The 17,491-nt window shown below is 37.0% G+C and overlaps 1 protein-coding gene and 1 pseudogene across 1 annotated transcript; both read left to right on the forward strand.

Moving 5' to 3' along the window:
* The first annotated feature begins 3,454 nt into the window (after positions 1-3,454).
* Positions 3,455-3,973, forward strand: LOC136282544 (uncharacterized skeletal organic matrix protein 5-like; annotated as a pseudogene).
* A 7,914-nt stretch (positions 3,974-11,887) lies between these two features.
* LOC131792382 (uncharacterized) lies at positions 11,888-17,165 on the forward strand. Its single transcript, XM_066170200.1, has 9 exons — positions 11,888-11,914; positions 12,102-12,216; positions 13,244-13,366; positions 13,501-13,623; positions 13,755-13,877; positions 14,019-14,141; positions 15,297-15,339; positions 15,582-15,708; positions 16,322-17,165. The coding sequence occupies exons 1-9, from the start codon at positions 11,888-11,890 to the stop codon at positions 16,853-16,855; spliced, it is 1,338 nt and encodes a 445-aa protein (XP_066026297.1). The 3' UTR covers positions 16,856-17,165.
* The last annotated feature ends 326 nt before the right edge of the window (positions 17,166-17,491 follow it).

The following is a 17,491-nucleotide window of genomic DNA, read 5'->3' on the forward strand; positions in this document are numbered from 1 at the left end:
CCTTTTCGCCTTTTCGCCGTATGAAGACAGCGCTCTGTCTTCATACGGTGGTCAGTGGAAGCTCCTCATCTCTGTGATGCCAAATGTGGACAAGAGATCTCGTGCAAAAGCTACAACTACAATAGAGAATTCAAAATATGTGAACTAAATAACCGCACCAAGGAGGCAAGACCAGATAATTTCATTTCAGCCCCTAAATGGTTTTATGTCCGACGATCGCACGGCAAAGGTTAGTAATAATAATATATATTTTTTATATATCTATACTTTTGCCATCCGTGTAAATCGTATCCATCTTTGCTCATTCTTGATCTGTCTTCCCAATTAAAAGTCGCAAAATGAATAAATGGAATGAATAAAAAAGAAAAGTTATGTTAAAGCAGCTCCCTTGGGTTCTATCCCTGAACTACAAGCGTCGTCATGTCATAAAATAAAGGCAGATGAATGTAAAGACGACATCAGCAGCAGTTACTGGCTAGTTCTAACTGGAAATAAAAGGGCAGTAATGATTTACTGTGATATGACCAACGAAGGTAGGTTTTTGTTAATATTTCATGGGTAACTTTTTGTCTGTTTCTTTTTTTTTCAATACATTTTGCATTGTTGTCTTTTAATTCCTCGTGGGCCATCCCCAATGTGGATACATTTCTTGTATGCTTTCTTTTTCCAATCAATGCATCCTTTTGCATCCTAAACATGTGGATGAAAGACCTGAACGGACTTGCAAAGGCAGATTTGACTTTATCTTCTCCAAATGAGCGCCTTTCTGACTTAATAGGAGAAGAATCATGAGTTTGGATCAAACCTCTCTGCTACGAATAAAAGCCGAAAAAACAATTTGCATAGTCTAAGTTTCCGTTGTAAACATCAACGACATTAAAAAAAATACAAAAATGGAACTTGCAAAAGATCTTGACCGATACACTTGTCCTAGCTGTTGTGTTTTATGGATTTATAGTTTCATGTGACTTATTGTTGATCTACTTTCACAAATGAATGGATTCAAGCAGAAACGTGCACAATTTTTCCTTTTGCATTCGCAAACTTTGACCAGGTTCTGAGAGTTTGAGGCCACTTATCTTGGAGATTGGGTGATTTGGCGTCCTAATCGACAGACAAATAAAGAAATTTAGGAAATGAATTTAAAGTGAGACAAAAAGCAAATTAGAACGCTTTGTTGCCGTTTGGCAAATACTCTGTAGCAACAAAGAAGCAAAAAGATGCAGCGCGTCATCATCATTATTGTGTAGTCTTTTATTATCAAAGTCAATATGGCGTATTTTCAGATACTGACGAATGTGTTACAGAAAAGCAAAACTGTAGTGCTAATGCTGTGTGCAGCAACGTGAACGGATCTTACAAGCGTGAATGTAAAACTGGATATTTTGGAAACGGATGGACATGCGAAGGTAATGCGGTAAAACATTGCGAGCTAAATTAAGATATCACATGGCCCGTACAGCCCAGCGCGCGCAAGTCCATCAGGAAAACCATTGTGAAAGCTGACGAGTGTAGGTTGCACGCTAACCCTAACCCTGAACCTTACAAAATATATATTTTCACCCTCAAGTTGTCCAAACTGTTCCACTTTTAGCGGCTTTAACATTTATAATATGAACGGAAAGCAAAAGGATTTCAAGCGAAGAAACGAAAAGCGGGGAAGCGCTGTCTAGTGATATTCTGTAACAAAACAAGTGCAGACGGGGTTAGCCCTCGCCTGTTTCCAGATGGTGAAAGTGTGCAGCGAAAGAAAAAAAGAGAACCTAATAGTTGGATATCAGGTTCGGGTCACATTTGTCGCGACGATTTCTCAGCTGACAACTACCAAGGACTCGGTGAAAAAATAAGTGGATTTTAGCTCTAAGCCAGTATTAAAGAATTCCGCAGTTCCTTCTATTCAAGCGTCTCCAATTCCTGGCTGCTGCACTATGCATCTAGTTCTGCCTGCAGCTGTTCCACTGTAACAGCCTCCAAATTTTATTTTTCACAACATCTTCCTCTTGAGAGCAGATGTCTTTCTTCCTCCCTCCACATTGATTGGCAGTTTCCACACTGACACCTTGTAGTAAAAAAAATCAGCACAGTAGCAATTTGCATCACGATGTTAAATAGAAGAAATAGAGAACCCAAGTTGTTTGATTGTTTTCACCAAAAATTACCCGTTATCAGCTCTGTAACTGTCAAAAACGTGAGAGATTACTTAAATTTTAGGCTATAAATGAGGTAAAAAGACCGCAAAGGGGAAAACTAATTTTAAAATAAGTTAATATTAAGAGGATGTGCAATTCTACATGTGCGAATGCTATATTTTGTTGCATTGTGTTTCACAGTAAAAGCCGAGTCCGTCTAATGCACCTCCACCAGCGTGTATGTTTATATTTTCACAGGCATCGGAAGGTGCGCGCGTGTAGCGTAAAAGTACTTCGCTCCCATGGAATTCAAGAATCTGCACATTTTGTTTTCTTTACTTTATGTCTCCTATACTTAATAAGAGACTGATTTTCAGATACTTTACTTACAAGCGTAATACATTCCCCATTCGTCGCTTTCTTGATTGAGGTGGCCGCAGCGCACGGGCTCTTGGTCCACCTCTGATTCTTGCGCTCTATTTTCGGTTCGTTTTAGCGGCTCAAATAGCGAGGGCCTGATTTAACTAACAGGTTCATAAGCCCTTTTATTATTTTCAATTCCCATTGAGGCCCCAAAATCCGAATGATTAGATCCCGAAATCGGGCTGCTCTCACTCGAAGTACTATCCGCCATGTATACTTTGCTTGGTGTCCACACGTGTGACGTATCAGGTCACACGATCACATTCGAGGCCTTTATTGTGGAGGACTCACGAAGCTGCATTTAAGACAATTTTCCGAATGAAAAAGGGCACAAAGAGGCGTTCGAAGTACCGTGTGTCTGTTTTAATATGTTACCTGAGGCATTTAGACAGTATTCTGAAAAAGTGACCTTTTGGCCGTCAGTTACCCTTAAACATGGCTATTTTAACTATTTTGAAATGCTAAAAAGTCGTATTAGAACTATTCATAAATCAGTTTGGATGTAAATCTGAGGATGACTGATTTATATTATGAAGAGGCACTTGTGACGTGACCTTAGTGAGGATTACTGCTTGATCATGTATTAAAATAGCATTAATGATTCCTTCCAAGAAATTAAGAACTCTTGCCACTTTCTCAGCTTTCAGATTTGATTTCAAATAGTTGTTTACATTAAATTCATAGTTTACTGATGGGTCGTTGTGTTTTACAATTTTCTCATCTTTTCTGTCTGTGAAACGAATATTTCGTCTGTTCCTGCTTAGCGAAAATTTCATCACGATTTCAATTATTGGAGCAATTAATGGAGCAATGATTGGAGCAATTATTAGAGCAACAAGAGTTGTCCGTTTTGTGCGACTGATTTTCCATCTTTTTTGTCTCTTAAACAATAATTTTCTTTTATTCCCGATCAACGAACTTTTCAATACGATTCCCATTATTGGGGCAACAAGATTGAATACAATCTTCCTGGAGGAGAGACAGGGTTTGACTCAATGGAGACCAAGTTACCGACCTACTGGAACGTATCCTTCTCTAAGATCTGTCTCGGTATGAAGATCGACCAACAGCTCAGGTTCATTGTCATCAATATGGCCGACTCTCTATACTCACTGATCGCTGATGGACAATACCGCTCGACTTCTTTGGGTCGTGACACACGGAGGTCCCTGATTGGTCCAAAGGCCTCCTGCCAGATTTACTGTAACAGAGAGGGGTTCAATCTTTACTCACTGAACCCTTATTGAGAGTCTAGGGCTGCTAAAGCAAGGATCGGTTTTGTCACCAACAATACATATAACTGTAATGATGTCGATACCAGAATCGGGTTTGGTACAGGACGTGGAATCGTTGCAGACAAAAGCGGTCTTGATAATGGGCCCAGGTTCATTAAAGCCATGGGGTACATCTTGGTGCAGTGACGAGCGAAAACTGTACAGACAGTGATAAACAAAGTCAACATCACCAACTTCATCAACAACACTAAGGAAAAAATTTAAAAGAAGGAATGTATACCACGATACACGCTAACTGTCCTTACAGAGTATCATAAACACTGATACAACACTATAATTTATGCAAAGAAATACTCAAAATATGCATTCACAAGAAAAATATATGTTCGAAGAGAATAATATTAGGTGCGCATAGATATGGAATTTCTCTTCCCAAGTTCAACTCGATATCTAGCTTGTTCGCAGCCCTCACTCTTGAGATATCGAGTTGAACGCGAGATCTACCAGCAGCCATATATTATTTCAATCGATTATATAAACACCGCAGGTCTTTACCGAAAAGAAAAGTCGCCGACTTTTTAAATGAATACTGGTGAAAAAAAATCACAATCTGTAGAGTGGCTCGGAGGGCAAGTTACTTGTTAACAGCCGATGTTCATATCGAACATTCATAAAGTTATCGTAGTATTACACGAGTGCAGTTACGACTTTTCGTCTAGGGCTGACAATCCTTCTAAAACAACACATTTTACATAATGAATATCGATTACTAGCAATATATCGAGTGACGAGTTAAAAGTTTTCTCGGTCCTGACAGAGTCAGTTTGAACCTTTCCATTGATTGAATGCTTAACAGCTTTTGGCACAAGATACTTCTTCTTTGTTTCAGTCGTCTCTGTATTTCTAGTCATAGAAAGACGGAAGAGACGTACCTCGAAGTGAAACAAACAAAAAATATGATTGAATGCCCGTATAAATATATGATCTCCATCAAGAGCTCGGGGAAAGGGTACAGAGTATATTAAAATTTTTAGCTTTTAATGTTACTCCAACTCCTTCGAAAGACCCTGCTTGGTTAAACAAACATTAGTTATTCCTATAAATTCAAAGCCATAAACGTATATGGACCTTTGTCAAACATTAATATTTAAATATGAAGGAAAATAACATTTTTAACTGATGTTTTCGAGGGAAAAAGATGAGAGGAAATATGTATTAACATCGATGTATGCATATAAAACCGAAATGAAGATTCTGAACTATTATAAATTATAATAAAGTTCGGATATAACGCGCGCTGTCATTAGTTGAAAAAGCGTGCTCTATGAGAGTATAGAGCATAGAGCTGAGCTAAAGCTGTCACACCATCTGCCAAATTGGACTATGTCCGCCCTTTTTCCAGGACTGTTCTTTAGCTTTCTTTCGTTAATTGAAAGTGAAATTTCGAAACAGGGGAGCCGGCAAGTAGCAACAGAACAACTAAACAAAGGTTTAGACATGCTAGGCGCTGTAATTGACGTTATTATAACGTTAGCAGAACAGAGCACAGTCAAAGCTTCTCTATTTGTTATCAACGCTTAGTTAGAAAGACAGTTGTAACTAAACAGGACAAATGTACTGCATGATTCAGCAAGAAAATTGACGGTAAAACTTGAGATGCGTCTCATTTTTATTAATGGATATCTAAAAAATATCCTCTGCTTGTCTTTGTCGTCGAGTTAATTCCATCCTTTTCGAAACAGAGGGGTGTACGTTATACGTCCGGGCACTCAGTAAATGTCTATCAATGACTCTGTCATAAATATCGAGTGGAAAAATACATTAAAATGGGAAGTTCAACATTTGTCAATGTTTTTCTTCGATTTTTTTGTAGCTATTATAAAATGTTCAGAGAAATGCACGCGCCGTGATTGGTCAGAACGAGTTCATTATATTTCCATAAAGCACGCGTCTTAAGTCACAATAGTGCACTGTTGAGATATAATGCACGAAGCTTACGTCATCGGTCCGAGCGCGCGCAATTCACGTTACTTTTTATTAAAAGAAATAAAAAAACTTGTTCCTCGAGCATTTTTGAGTTCTATAAGCACTTGGGGATTTTTAAGAACACTCGAGGGGTGCGAAAATCACGAGCCGAAGGCGAGTGCTTCTCAGCACTTCTCTCGTGTTCTTAAAAATTCCCGCGTTCTTATAGAACTCAATAATGCACTCGGCGCGTTTTTTATTTCTTTGATAACATTGTTTTGAAAACGATTTTGGCGAAAAATAAAAAGCACAAACAGCAATTTTTGAGACAGTGCTAAATTCGAAGAAATATGTTATTCGCCAGCCGGGAGGTCCGACGCCTACGGCCTCGGGCGGTACTCAAGACATCGAGCAAACTAGTTTGGCAAGGACTGTCGCGACAATGTTTTCTTTAAGAGCAGTCAGCAGTATCATTCGCTGTCATCGACGTTTAAGAATGCACGAAGATTTATCTCTGTTCAGTTAGTAAATGGCAAGGAAAGTAATTGTAAGTAAATTCAAATTTTTGATTTTGAAGTTGTGAGAGTTTGCTCGTTTGTATACTGCAATGGCGTGTGTAAATCTGGTCTTTTCTCCACAAAAGCTAAATACGATTGAGCAACTTCAATTAGACACGAGAGGATTTAATGCGGCTTTTTCTTATTGGATTCCTAAATGTTTGAATTGAACAGACTTGGAAAGACTCACCGAAAGCGTCTTTGTAGTAGCATAATACTTCGCTCGCCTTTTAACTGCAAACAAATTGTTTGGGAGAATTTAGATACTAAATGAATGAAAATTCTACCAATTAACTGATTCAATTGTAACAAAATTCCTCAAGTTTTAGATTTCCAGGTACTTTTTGTGAAGGATTAAATTTGATTACAGACGGGTTTTTAGGCCGCTTGTTAACCAGTTTTACGAAACTTTTGCTTATACAAATTCATTTCGAAACCAATATTTTTCTGTAAACCAAAGTGATTGGAGAGAGAAAAAAGAGAGGATTAATAAGTTATTTATCCCTTGATAGTGACCAAAATACTGCCCGGCCGGAAAAACGAGATATTTTTTTTAAGAAAAATGGCAGCGAAGGTTGGGATTTACTCGGCAACTCACGAAAGCGTTACCGTTGCCCGTGGGCAGAGATAGGAAAATACGGACCGTGCTAAGAACCTATCAGATTGCGCGATTCGTTACGGTGACCTCTCAGAAAAAAAATAAAAAAAAGATTATGATCATTATCATCATCGTGGTTTTTGATGTTGTAACTATTACTATCATGATTATCATGATTATCATCAATATTATGAGTCAGCGTAGAGTTGTGTGGAGAAATTTCTCCCGTTGTATATAGAGCCATACAGTGTTGTAATATTTCATATTACCAGTTCAATGTTTATGAGGTCAAATGCTACCGAAATTCTTCCACGATATAATGAATAATCTACATATGTAAATATCGATGAGTGTTTCATTGGAACACATATCTGCAGTGCTGATTCTGCGTGCAACAATACCAAAGGATCGTGCAACTGCATTTAGGTTAAGGTATTTCTGACGAAATCGGAGAGGGTTCACAAATACAATATGCTAGACCTACGAGAAAGTTCTGAGTTATGGAGTGTCATTGACTATTTGCACTGCGTCACAGTGGATTCCTCGGAGATGTCCCAGTTAAGTGCCGCGCGCAACTAATTTTTTTCCTCAATATTTAAATTCCTACAATGGTGTAAGGGGTGGGGGAAGGAGGAGTGGAGAGTGGGTTAAACCCATGATTTAGTAGGCTTCAAACTCAGAGGCTCTAAGGTGTTATCAAAGATGGCGTTCTAAAAAAACTTTTTGTAATGTAAAACTACAAAAGTTTGTTTGCACGTCTACGCTCTAAGAAAAAAAAAAGAGAATCCATATCTATGCGCGCCTAATATTATTCTCTTCAAAAAACCGAAATAATAAAAATTTTTTACTCCGCTCAAGTTCGGAAGATTTCGAAGATATTTGAATTGACTCTGGCTATTTGGCATTCTGTTGTTCCAAGACATTTGAGCTCTTCAAAACTAAAGAATTGCATTCAGAATTGAAAAAGGCATGTTATCAAATTAATGCAACAAATGTTCCAGTTGATGATGTCAATACTAAAGAATATGTAGATATTTTACAACTTAAGGGATGTGTCGTTGCTTTGATCGTAATGTACTTAAACACTCCCTTTATATCAATTGCTATACTCGGTTAAGAATATATGAAGGTCATATATTTGAACTGCGGATAAAAACATGAATGAAAGTGATCTTCGCAGTGATGTGCACTACTTAGGCAGTAGTGAAAATAAGGCCTGAAAAAAATTCAGGTCTGTACGGGATTTGAACCCATGACCTCTGCGATACCAGTGCAGCGCTCTACCAACTGAGCTAACAAGCCAACTGGGAGCTGGTCATGATGGTGGTTCTAAATAAACCCGTGAAAAAAATTCAGGCCATGACCTCTGCGATACCAGTGCAGCGCTCTACCAACTGAGCTAACAAGCCAACTGGGAGCTGGTCATGATGGTGGTTCTAAATAAACCCGTGAAAAAAATTCAGGCCTGAACGGGATTTGAACCCATGACCTCTGCGATACCAGTGCAGCGCTCTACCAACTGAGCTAACAAGCCAACTGGGTTCAAATCCCGTACAGGCCTGAATTTTTTTTTCAGGCCTTATTTTCACTACTGCCTAAGTAGTGCACATCACTGCGAAGATCACTTTCATTCATGTCTTTATCCGCAGTTCAAATATATGACCTTCATATATTCTTAACCGTCTATTCATCACTTCACGGGTTTATTTAGAATCACCATCATGACCAGTTCCCAGTTGCCTCGTTAGCTCAGTTGGTAGAGCGCTGCACTGGTATCGCAGAGGTCATGGGTTCAAATCCCGTACAGGCCTGAATTTTTTTCAGGCCTTATTTTCACTACTGCCTAACTAGTGCACATCACTGCGAAGATCACTTTCAATCAATTGCTATACTATCGTTTTATAGTTTCATTTATGTTTTAATTACACTAAATCAAGTAGCAAAAATTGATAATTACATCAAACATTTAACGGGGACTTCAAAAACTTTGATAAAGTTCCATAGTTCCCGTGATATATATTTTTTTCTTTTATCTGCAGTTGCGGTTTCGAACTTTAAAGAAGCTGACAAACAAATGTAAGTGCTATATTTTGTAATAAACGACAAAGTTCATCTCGCATCGAGTGTTAAAGATTTTAAGGAAAGGAAAAGATGAGAAAGATGATCCAAATTTAATTCAATCCTGTTTTTTTTTTTATTTAGCGACTGATTTCCTATTTTTTTAATCGTTTATCTTCGATAAACTGAGCGTCTTCGTTACGCTCCATATCGACTGAACACCAACTCCCGTTATCTGTCACGGGGATGTAGGATGTGGGAATGGAATATGGACCCCTATTATCAAGATTGATGACAACAACGTCTCTTTTAAGCTTTTGTTAAAGAAGCTATTGAGATAACTTGGTTAATATGAAGGAGTTTTGAAAAATTTGGCTTAAAGGTGGCAAGTTCGTAATATGCCTTTCGTTTACATCTCCCCAACCTCAACCGCGCCTTTTCCTTGCTGGGTTTCAGCCATCGCATTTGTTTCATTTATCTTTTTACCTTCTTGTAATTAAATATTGATTTCGTGGTCTCCTTTAAACTGAAGATAGATTTGAAAGTCACGGACAAAAGAAAACAAAAGCAGGAGTATTCCTTTTATTTTTTTTTAATGAAAATCTAAGGGAGTCATTATTTTCACGTAACTGCCAAAAAAAAAAAAATCAATGTTAGGCAAAGATTTTTCCAATGAAACATTTTTTTGTAAGTCCTTTTTTCGACGGGATTTGGCGTTTGTTGATAGTTTTGCATCACGCGGAAAATAATTTTACGGGGCTTATGAACTGCAGGGAACAGAGAAAAAGCTTCTTTCTTTTCACTTTTTATTGTTTTAGTCTTGTGATAGCCAAACTAATAACAAATGGAGCGTTTACATTTTATGGATTTAATTTTTTTTGTATGGATTTCATCGGATCTTAGGTTTTTCTCATATGCTTAAACGAAAAATAGTCAATGAACTTCGAGTTAAAATTCAATTTTAAAAATGTAGGGAGATTATCAATTTCCACAACAGAGTTGTAATATTCAAAATAAATTGTTCTGAATGCTTTTGCAACAAATTTATTATCATTTTTGTTTATTAAGCCATTGTTGAGAATGAATGCCTTGAGAGTAAGACATCTGGAACTTAAGTTGGCTGAGAAACACTAAGTTGCAAATATCATAGATCCTAGTTAATAGAGGGCTACCTTTACAGTGCATAGCTCTTAGTCTCTAAAGCTCCGGATAAAATCTGTGAATGGCTTTTTGACATGAATTTCCTTTTGACTTGTGTTATTTTGCCGCTCCTCCGTTCTTTGATGCTCGATGCCGTCTTCTCAGAAGGTTGGTAGCTTTTATCTTACCAAAAAGCCACCAAATTCTAAAAATATATCTTTTAATTTTTTTTTTATATATATTTATTTTTTATTTGGGGTGTTTTTTTTAAAGTGTTATTATTTGAATAGGTTCTTGAACTAAAACGCGATGCGGGTACGCGGTCAGTTTCGATTTAGCGGGGACCTTTGGACATACGCTTTTTAATGATTTCTACAAAATGAACTTTAAAAAAATTCAAAATTTTTGTAGTTGAATGGTTGAAACGTTTCACAGGCAAGTTTTTCGACTTACTGATAGCTGGTGTACCAAAACTACCTCATAACTTCCACCAAAAAATCAATGTTGAGCAATTTTTTTGCCTTTATTTCTCTTTTGCATAAAATTTATTTAAGTTTCAGCATGACCTCACGCTTGCTGCCATCAGAAAACAAATATTTATCCTCTCGTAGAGGCTTTAGGGTGTATGATGGTATAGCCTGAAGCTGTTTGCAGAGAAGTGCATAGTTCCTCCGTCACTCCTTCGCCAAAAATAAATAAATCAATGAATAAGAATAAAAAAACGATGAAAAAATATCTTAAATTGACTGGAATTTGCTATTTTCATATTTCTTTTCGCACGCACAATCCTTCCAACATTGCTGCCTGCTGACAGCACGCCGAACATTTGACCATGATATGAGAAGTGTCATGGCCTGGCTTCTCGAGACATTATTTGTTGAGTGTTGGTAGGGTACGATCTTAAAGGGGATTTTTTTTTTCTTTTAATCTGATCCATTAGTTTAATCTTTGTATGTAGAGAGCACCAAACCAATACCAATTTTCTGTACTTTACAATACTCCAAGTGGAATCATTATTAATTCATATCTTTGTCTTCCTTTTTGTTACTCGGCGGGTATTAATTTTATCTTCTCTCACAAAGTAATAACGAAATATCATTTTGACCCAGAAGACTGCCGTTATTTGGAATTCAAGCCCGCTAAAGCATTTGACGGTCAACGCCTGATAAATCACGTGATTCAAATTGATGATGTCAAGGATAAAGTATTGTGTAAGATACGGTGTTTCATGGAGCCAAACTGTGTCAGTTATAATCTCCTTAAACAACCGAGTGGGGACAATGAAACACATAAATGTGAGTTGAATGATGTTACTCACGAAGGAAACATAGACGACCTTGTTGGGGAGTACGATTACTTTTACCACGGATCAGAGGCAAGAGTCACCTTCAAACTTCTAACTGCTTTATACCCTAACATTTTTATGCATATTTCCATAGGATTCTCTGTACATTTCCTAACGTGCGGGCAAGGAGAATTTTTTTTAGCATACAAGGTCTTATTCAGTTGGTGATTATATTTTTTTCTTCTCGTGATTTTAATATGTTATTCAGGGGTGAAACTTTAAAGAGAAATTAGGTTACCTGCCAGTCACTCTCAGGGGCTAAATGGCTAACTAAATCGAAAAAAGGTCTTCAACGAGACACAAACAAGGTTTTGCGCCAATTGCTTTTTCTATTATGCAACGTTGTTGAATTCAACTTCGCAGTGGCTGTCGTAAAAATAAGCATCCACGATTTGAGAATAATAAATTTCCAGTAGCATGCATGTTTTTACTTATCAATGAATCCTGCTGGTTTAGACTATGAAGCAAAACTATTTCATGATATGATTCTGTAAATGTAATACCTAACGACATTTTGTTAGAATTTATGGCTAATTTTTTTTTTTATTTTGTGTTTTTTGCTTTTGTGTGTTGTTTTTGTTTTTTTTTTTGTTTCTTTGCTTTGCCTTTTTTTGTTTTTTGTTTGTTTATTTGTTTGTCTTTTTATGTCAGAGTAACTGTATAGCAAACCCTTGCAAGAACAACGCGACTTGTCAAAGCGGTTTTACCGACAAAGGTTATCGCTGTTTGTGCTCAGCTGGATTCAAGGGTCAGACTTGTGATGAAGGTAATGCCATTCTCTAAACGAGTAATTTCCTTTGAGACATTAACACAATTGAACCTAATGTCAACTTAAACACAGCTTTAATGATAATTGGAATCAATATGATCTGATTTCAGATACTAACGAATGTACTACAGAAAATCAAAACTGCAGTGCCGATGTTATTTTTAAAATTACCGTATCGTACAACTGTACATGTAAACCTGGAAATTCCGGAGATATAAGGGATTGCAAAGGCAGATTTCGCTTTTTCGTTGCTTTGAAAAGTGAATATGTTTCTTAGAAATAAAGGGGTGAATTGCAATCCTTCTTGCGGGAATGCATGGCCTGGTTTCCTGACTTTCAGAATTAAAGTTTAACTTAGAAGAACGTTTTTCGTTTTATTGTTTTCTTCTTTGGTTTTAGAAATTCAAATGATTTATTCAGCTGATCTGCTTTCAGTTTAACGCAAAATAACTGAAACGAGAGATTATGTACAAACCTTTTCATTTTGCTTTCCCAAACTATGACAATTTTTTGACAGTTTAATTGTAATTAAACCGAACATGGTGCTACTTCAGATATTAACGAATGTGCTACAGGAGAGGAGAGCTGCAGTGTTGATGCTGTGTGCAACAATACCAAAGGATCTTATGACTGTGAATGTGAACCTGGATTTTCAGTGGATGGATAGACCTGCAAAGATAACACAATGTAATATCGCAGGCTAAATTCAGTGCCAGATAGAGTTTTTGATTACGCATTATCGGCACAATGTCTATGAGAACGGATGCTATTGAAACTTTAAAAGACGACCAATGATATCGTACTCAGATATCACAAAAGGTAAAAGCGGTTCAGAAGAGCACGGCTGCATTGTTCATGCTGTTTTTTGGGAACGCTAAATCTGCACAGGTAGTGCAATCAAATACTGCATGTTGAATTTGTTGTTATATAAATTGTTGTATTCTAAAATTTAGTATCAGTACAGTGTTATGAAAATAAATGCCTTTGGCGTTATAACAGACCAAATACAAACATACATATTCAGATATTGACGAATGTGCTACAGAAGAGCACAGCTGCAGTGCTGATGCTGTGTGCAACAATGCCGAGGGCTCATACAACTGTTCATGTAAACCTGGATACTATGGGGACGGATGGTCTTGCAAAGGTAGTAAAATGAAACAGTGCATTTTGAATCTAGGGCCACATAAGTTGTGGTACTCTGTATTATCGATACAATGTTAGGAAAACAAAATTAATGCTACAGATATTACAACAGATCCATTAATTATGTCTATTTAGATATTGACGAATGTGCTAAACAAGATCACGGCTGCAGTGCTCATGCTGTGTGCAGAAATACCAAGGGATCCCACAACTGCACATGTAAACCTGGATATTCTGGGGATGGACGGACTTGCCAGGGTAATGTAATGAATTATTGCCTGTCAAATTTAGAACCACATATATTGTTGTTTTCTATATTACCAATGCAATGTTATAAAAACAAATGCAAACAGCCATATCAAAGGTCAATGTATGATTGGCATATTTAGATATCGACGAGTGCGCTATAGGAACTCACAGCTGCAGTGCTGATGCTGAGTGCAACAATATCAAGGGATCGCACAACTGTCAATGTAAATCTGGATATTCTGGGAATGGACGCACCTGTACAGGTAATTCAATGGAACATTGCATGTTAGATTTACAGCCAAATGGATTGTTACGTGTAAATATACACATATATATGATCACTATTTTCGAGAGCGACATGCTACTAATTTTGTAAAAGAACGATTGATGATTTGCTTATTCAGATTCCGACGAGTGTCTTACAGGAACACATAACTGCAGCGCTGATGCTGTATGCAACAATACCAAAGGGTCGCACAACTGCACATGTAAACCTGGATATTCTGGTAATGGACGGATATGCAAAGGTAACATTGGCTGTTTCCTTTCTTGTAAATATAAATGCATCCCCGAGTCACATATAGATTTAGACAGGGCTTCAAAAGAAGTTTTGATTCACAAAATTTAATTGATCATAACAACCGAAGCATACGTTTTAGTTTTCTTGCAGTGTCCTACTGGTTGGCACTTTGAACCCTGGGTGCTTAATTCTGGATACGAGCACTGCTTGTTTATTTTGCCATGTTTCTAGGCTAGTAGAAGGCCCCTTTCCATCTTATTAGGGCGAGTCAACGTTAAGAAGCTCGCCAATGTACTGGTGGAGAACTATGCATTGATCGAAAATCCCATCATGCTACAAATAGAACCAAGATAGGTAGATTATGAAGAGAGTAGAAAACAGACTATTAAAAACAGAATAAAATAAAAACAAACCAACAAACAAAAAGAAAACAAACTTTCGGAGTTATACCCAATAGAAATGGTGGTATTTCGCTTTACTTTGCTTTGTCACAATTTGTCTTTGCTTCAGCTCTAACTCCTTGTTAGTAAAATTCCAAAGCTATTTTCATTGATTTCAATCGTTCTTTAACACACAATAAATGAATAGCATTAAAACAACAAGGAATTTACAATAAATAAAATTATGATAAATAGTTTTCCCGGAGTTTCTATTAGAAATTAGGAGGTCAGAAACGATTTGCTTTCAAAACTATTCAAGAATTTAAGTTCTCATGAAAAAATAAACAAATGTTTTTAGTTGTGTATTTTTATTTTGTTTGTTTTTTGTTTTGTTTTTTTAACTCTGCATAAGGCAGAAAAAAGCATGAGCTTTTAAGTCATTACCAAGCATAGAGAATGCAATTACTTCTAACGTACACGCTCAAGGAAACGCTTATCTACATAAATTATTCATTTTCATTTTAGCGCAAGAGAAGTCTTGTTTTTCCCACTGCCACATGGACAATCGTTAAGTTCTAATGTGTTTTAATCATACTATCCTTTCATCAACCTCGCTCTCAATTTGCGGAAAGTGGTTTTTAAGGATAAATGACTGCATTAGAAAATTTTCCGCTTAATCTTGCAGACTCTAACAAAGCATGTCCACAATTACGGATTATTTTTATCATTATTTACTTACTAATTTATCTGTTTTATCATTAGTAGTTTTTTTTATTTTGCAGCCGTTATATTTTCAAGCTGCAAAGAAGCTTATGACGCGAAATTGTAAGTACGATTAAAGATAAAAGAATGAAAACGATAGACTTGATCTTCTTGATCTCGCAGGAAGACTTATAAATGCCAAAAAGAAGAGCTAGTAGCTACGCAGTCATTTCTTTTTTTTTTTGATACGCCTGTTAAATTTAGTATTCCCGAGAGTTTATAATCTCATGGTATTCCAAAATGGTGAATGCATGCCACAAGCTTAACTCCTATACTTAATTTTATTAAATCCGATTTTTTCATAGACTAAGCGTAAGTAACGTCGTTACGCTCCATATCGACTCCAAGCCAATTTCCGTTTTCTGTCACGTGGGGGATGTAGGATGTGGAAATGGAATATGGACCCTTGTCATGAAGATTGATGGCAACAAGGTATTTATCTCTTTATTTATTTATATTATTCAATTGTTTTTTTTAAAAGATTTTTGTTTTGGTTTGTGATGAATTTTAGAAAATATTTTCGATACCTAAAGTTTGCTTCTATCATAACCTCACACAACCTCCGCAAGAATGGCTTCTTGTTCGCTTTCATATCTCTATGTCTAACATTTTCTATTTCATTGCAAATAAAATTGTGGCCTTCTCCAGGCCAAATGTGATTTTAATGCGGGTCTAAAGAGGAAATACCAACAAAATGTCTGGAAAATGTAGTTTTTTGCTGATGGTTGTTTTATCGATTTCCCACCGCAAAAAAAGAAAAATAATAATAAAATAAAATATAGAAAAAAACATTCTAGAACTTTTAAAATGTCATACTCGAGGGAACGTTATTTGTGGTATATTTCTATTTCGATATGTTTTTTTTTTATCGTGTTGTGATTCACTCTCTCAAAATGATCAAATTTAATGGGATCTGGAAATCTGTTGGGTTTCCATCTACTTAATATCGGCTCGCATTAATTTTTGGCTGCTTGGTCGTTGGGATTGACATATTTATTTGTCTTTCTTGTTTTTTCAATGGTATTTTCCTTCTTTTCCTGGTCAGGAAACTTTTCATTATAATTCCAATTACTGGAGCAACATGTTAGAATATAACCTTCCTGGAGGAGAGACTGGGTTTGACCAAATGGAGACCAAGTTACCAACTTACTGGAACACATCATTCTCCAAGATCTGTCTTGGTATGAAGATCGACCAACAGCTCAGGTTCATTGCCATCAATAAGCAAGCAGATTCCCTGTACTCGCTGATCGCTGACGGACAATACCGTCCGACTAATTTGGGTCGTGACGCATGGAGGTCCTTGATTGGTCCAAAGGCGTCCTCGCAGATTTACTGCAACAGAGAGGGGTTCAATCTTTACCCATTGAGAGCTTTTTGGGAGTTTAAGGCTCCTATAGCAAGGATCGGTTTTGTAACCAACAATGCAAATAACTGCCAAGATGTTGATTCCAGAATCGGGTTTGGTACAGGAGGGCCACACGATGACACCAACACGTGTGGAATCGTCGCTGACAAAAGCGGTCTTGATAATGGACAGCAGTTCATTAAAGCCATGGGGTATATCTTGGTGCAGTGACGAGCGAAAACTGTAATTATAGTGAGAAACAACGTCAACATCACCAAAAAAATTTAAAAAAGAAATGCATAACTCAATACACGCGTACGCTAACTATCCTTACAGAGTATGATATACAGTGATACATCACTATCGTTTATGCGCAGCAATACTCAAAAGCTTTATCCACAAGAAATGAGGGTATATGTTCTCAGAGAATAATATTTTGGCCGCACGTAGATATGGAATTTCTCTCCTCGTGTTCAACTCGATATCTAGCTCGTTCGCAGCACTCACTCCTGGAATATCGAGTTGAATGCAAGATCTAGTATGAGCCATGTATTATTTCAATCTATTAGATAAACGTCGGAGGCCCTTACTGACAAGAAAAGTCGCCGACTTTTTTAATAAAGGGTGGTGGAAAAAAAAATCACAATTTGCAGAGTGGCTTGAGGGGCAAGTGACTTGTTAAAAAAAATAGCGAGTGACGAGTTAAAAGTCTTCCCTACCCGACAGAGTCAGTTTGAACCTTTCCATTGATTGAATGCTAAAAATAAAGCATATCGATGGAGAAGAAATGACGCAAAACAGCCTTTTGCACAAGATTAGTCTCCTTTGTTTCAGTCGCCTCTGTATTTCTAGCCATAGAAAGACGGA

This window comes from Pocillopora verrucosa, chromosome 7 (assembly GCF_036669915.1).
Source record: "Pocillopora verrucosa isolate sample1 chromosome 7, ASM3666991v2, whole genome shotgun sequence".
NCBI lineage: Eukaryota > Metazoa > Cnidaria > Anthozoa > Scleractinia > Pocilloporidae > Pocillopora > Pocillopora verrucosa.

What these genes read in the sequence shown, in the direction of transcription:
- LOC131792382 (XM_066170200.1), top strand. Translation starts at nt 11,888, where the DNA reads ATGAATCCTGCTGGTTTAGACTATGAA. An exon ending in GAATGGACGCACCTGTACAG is followed by an intron (nt 13,878 to 14,018) that starts GTAATTCAATGG and finishes TTGCTTATTCAG; the next exon opens with ATTCCGACGAGTGTCTTACA. An exon ending in TAATGGACGGATATGCAAAG is followed by an intron (nt 14,142 to 15,296) that starts GTAACATTGGCT and finishes TTTATTTTGCAG; the next exon opens with CCGTTATATTTTCAAGCTGC.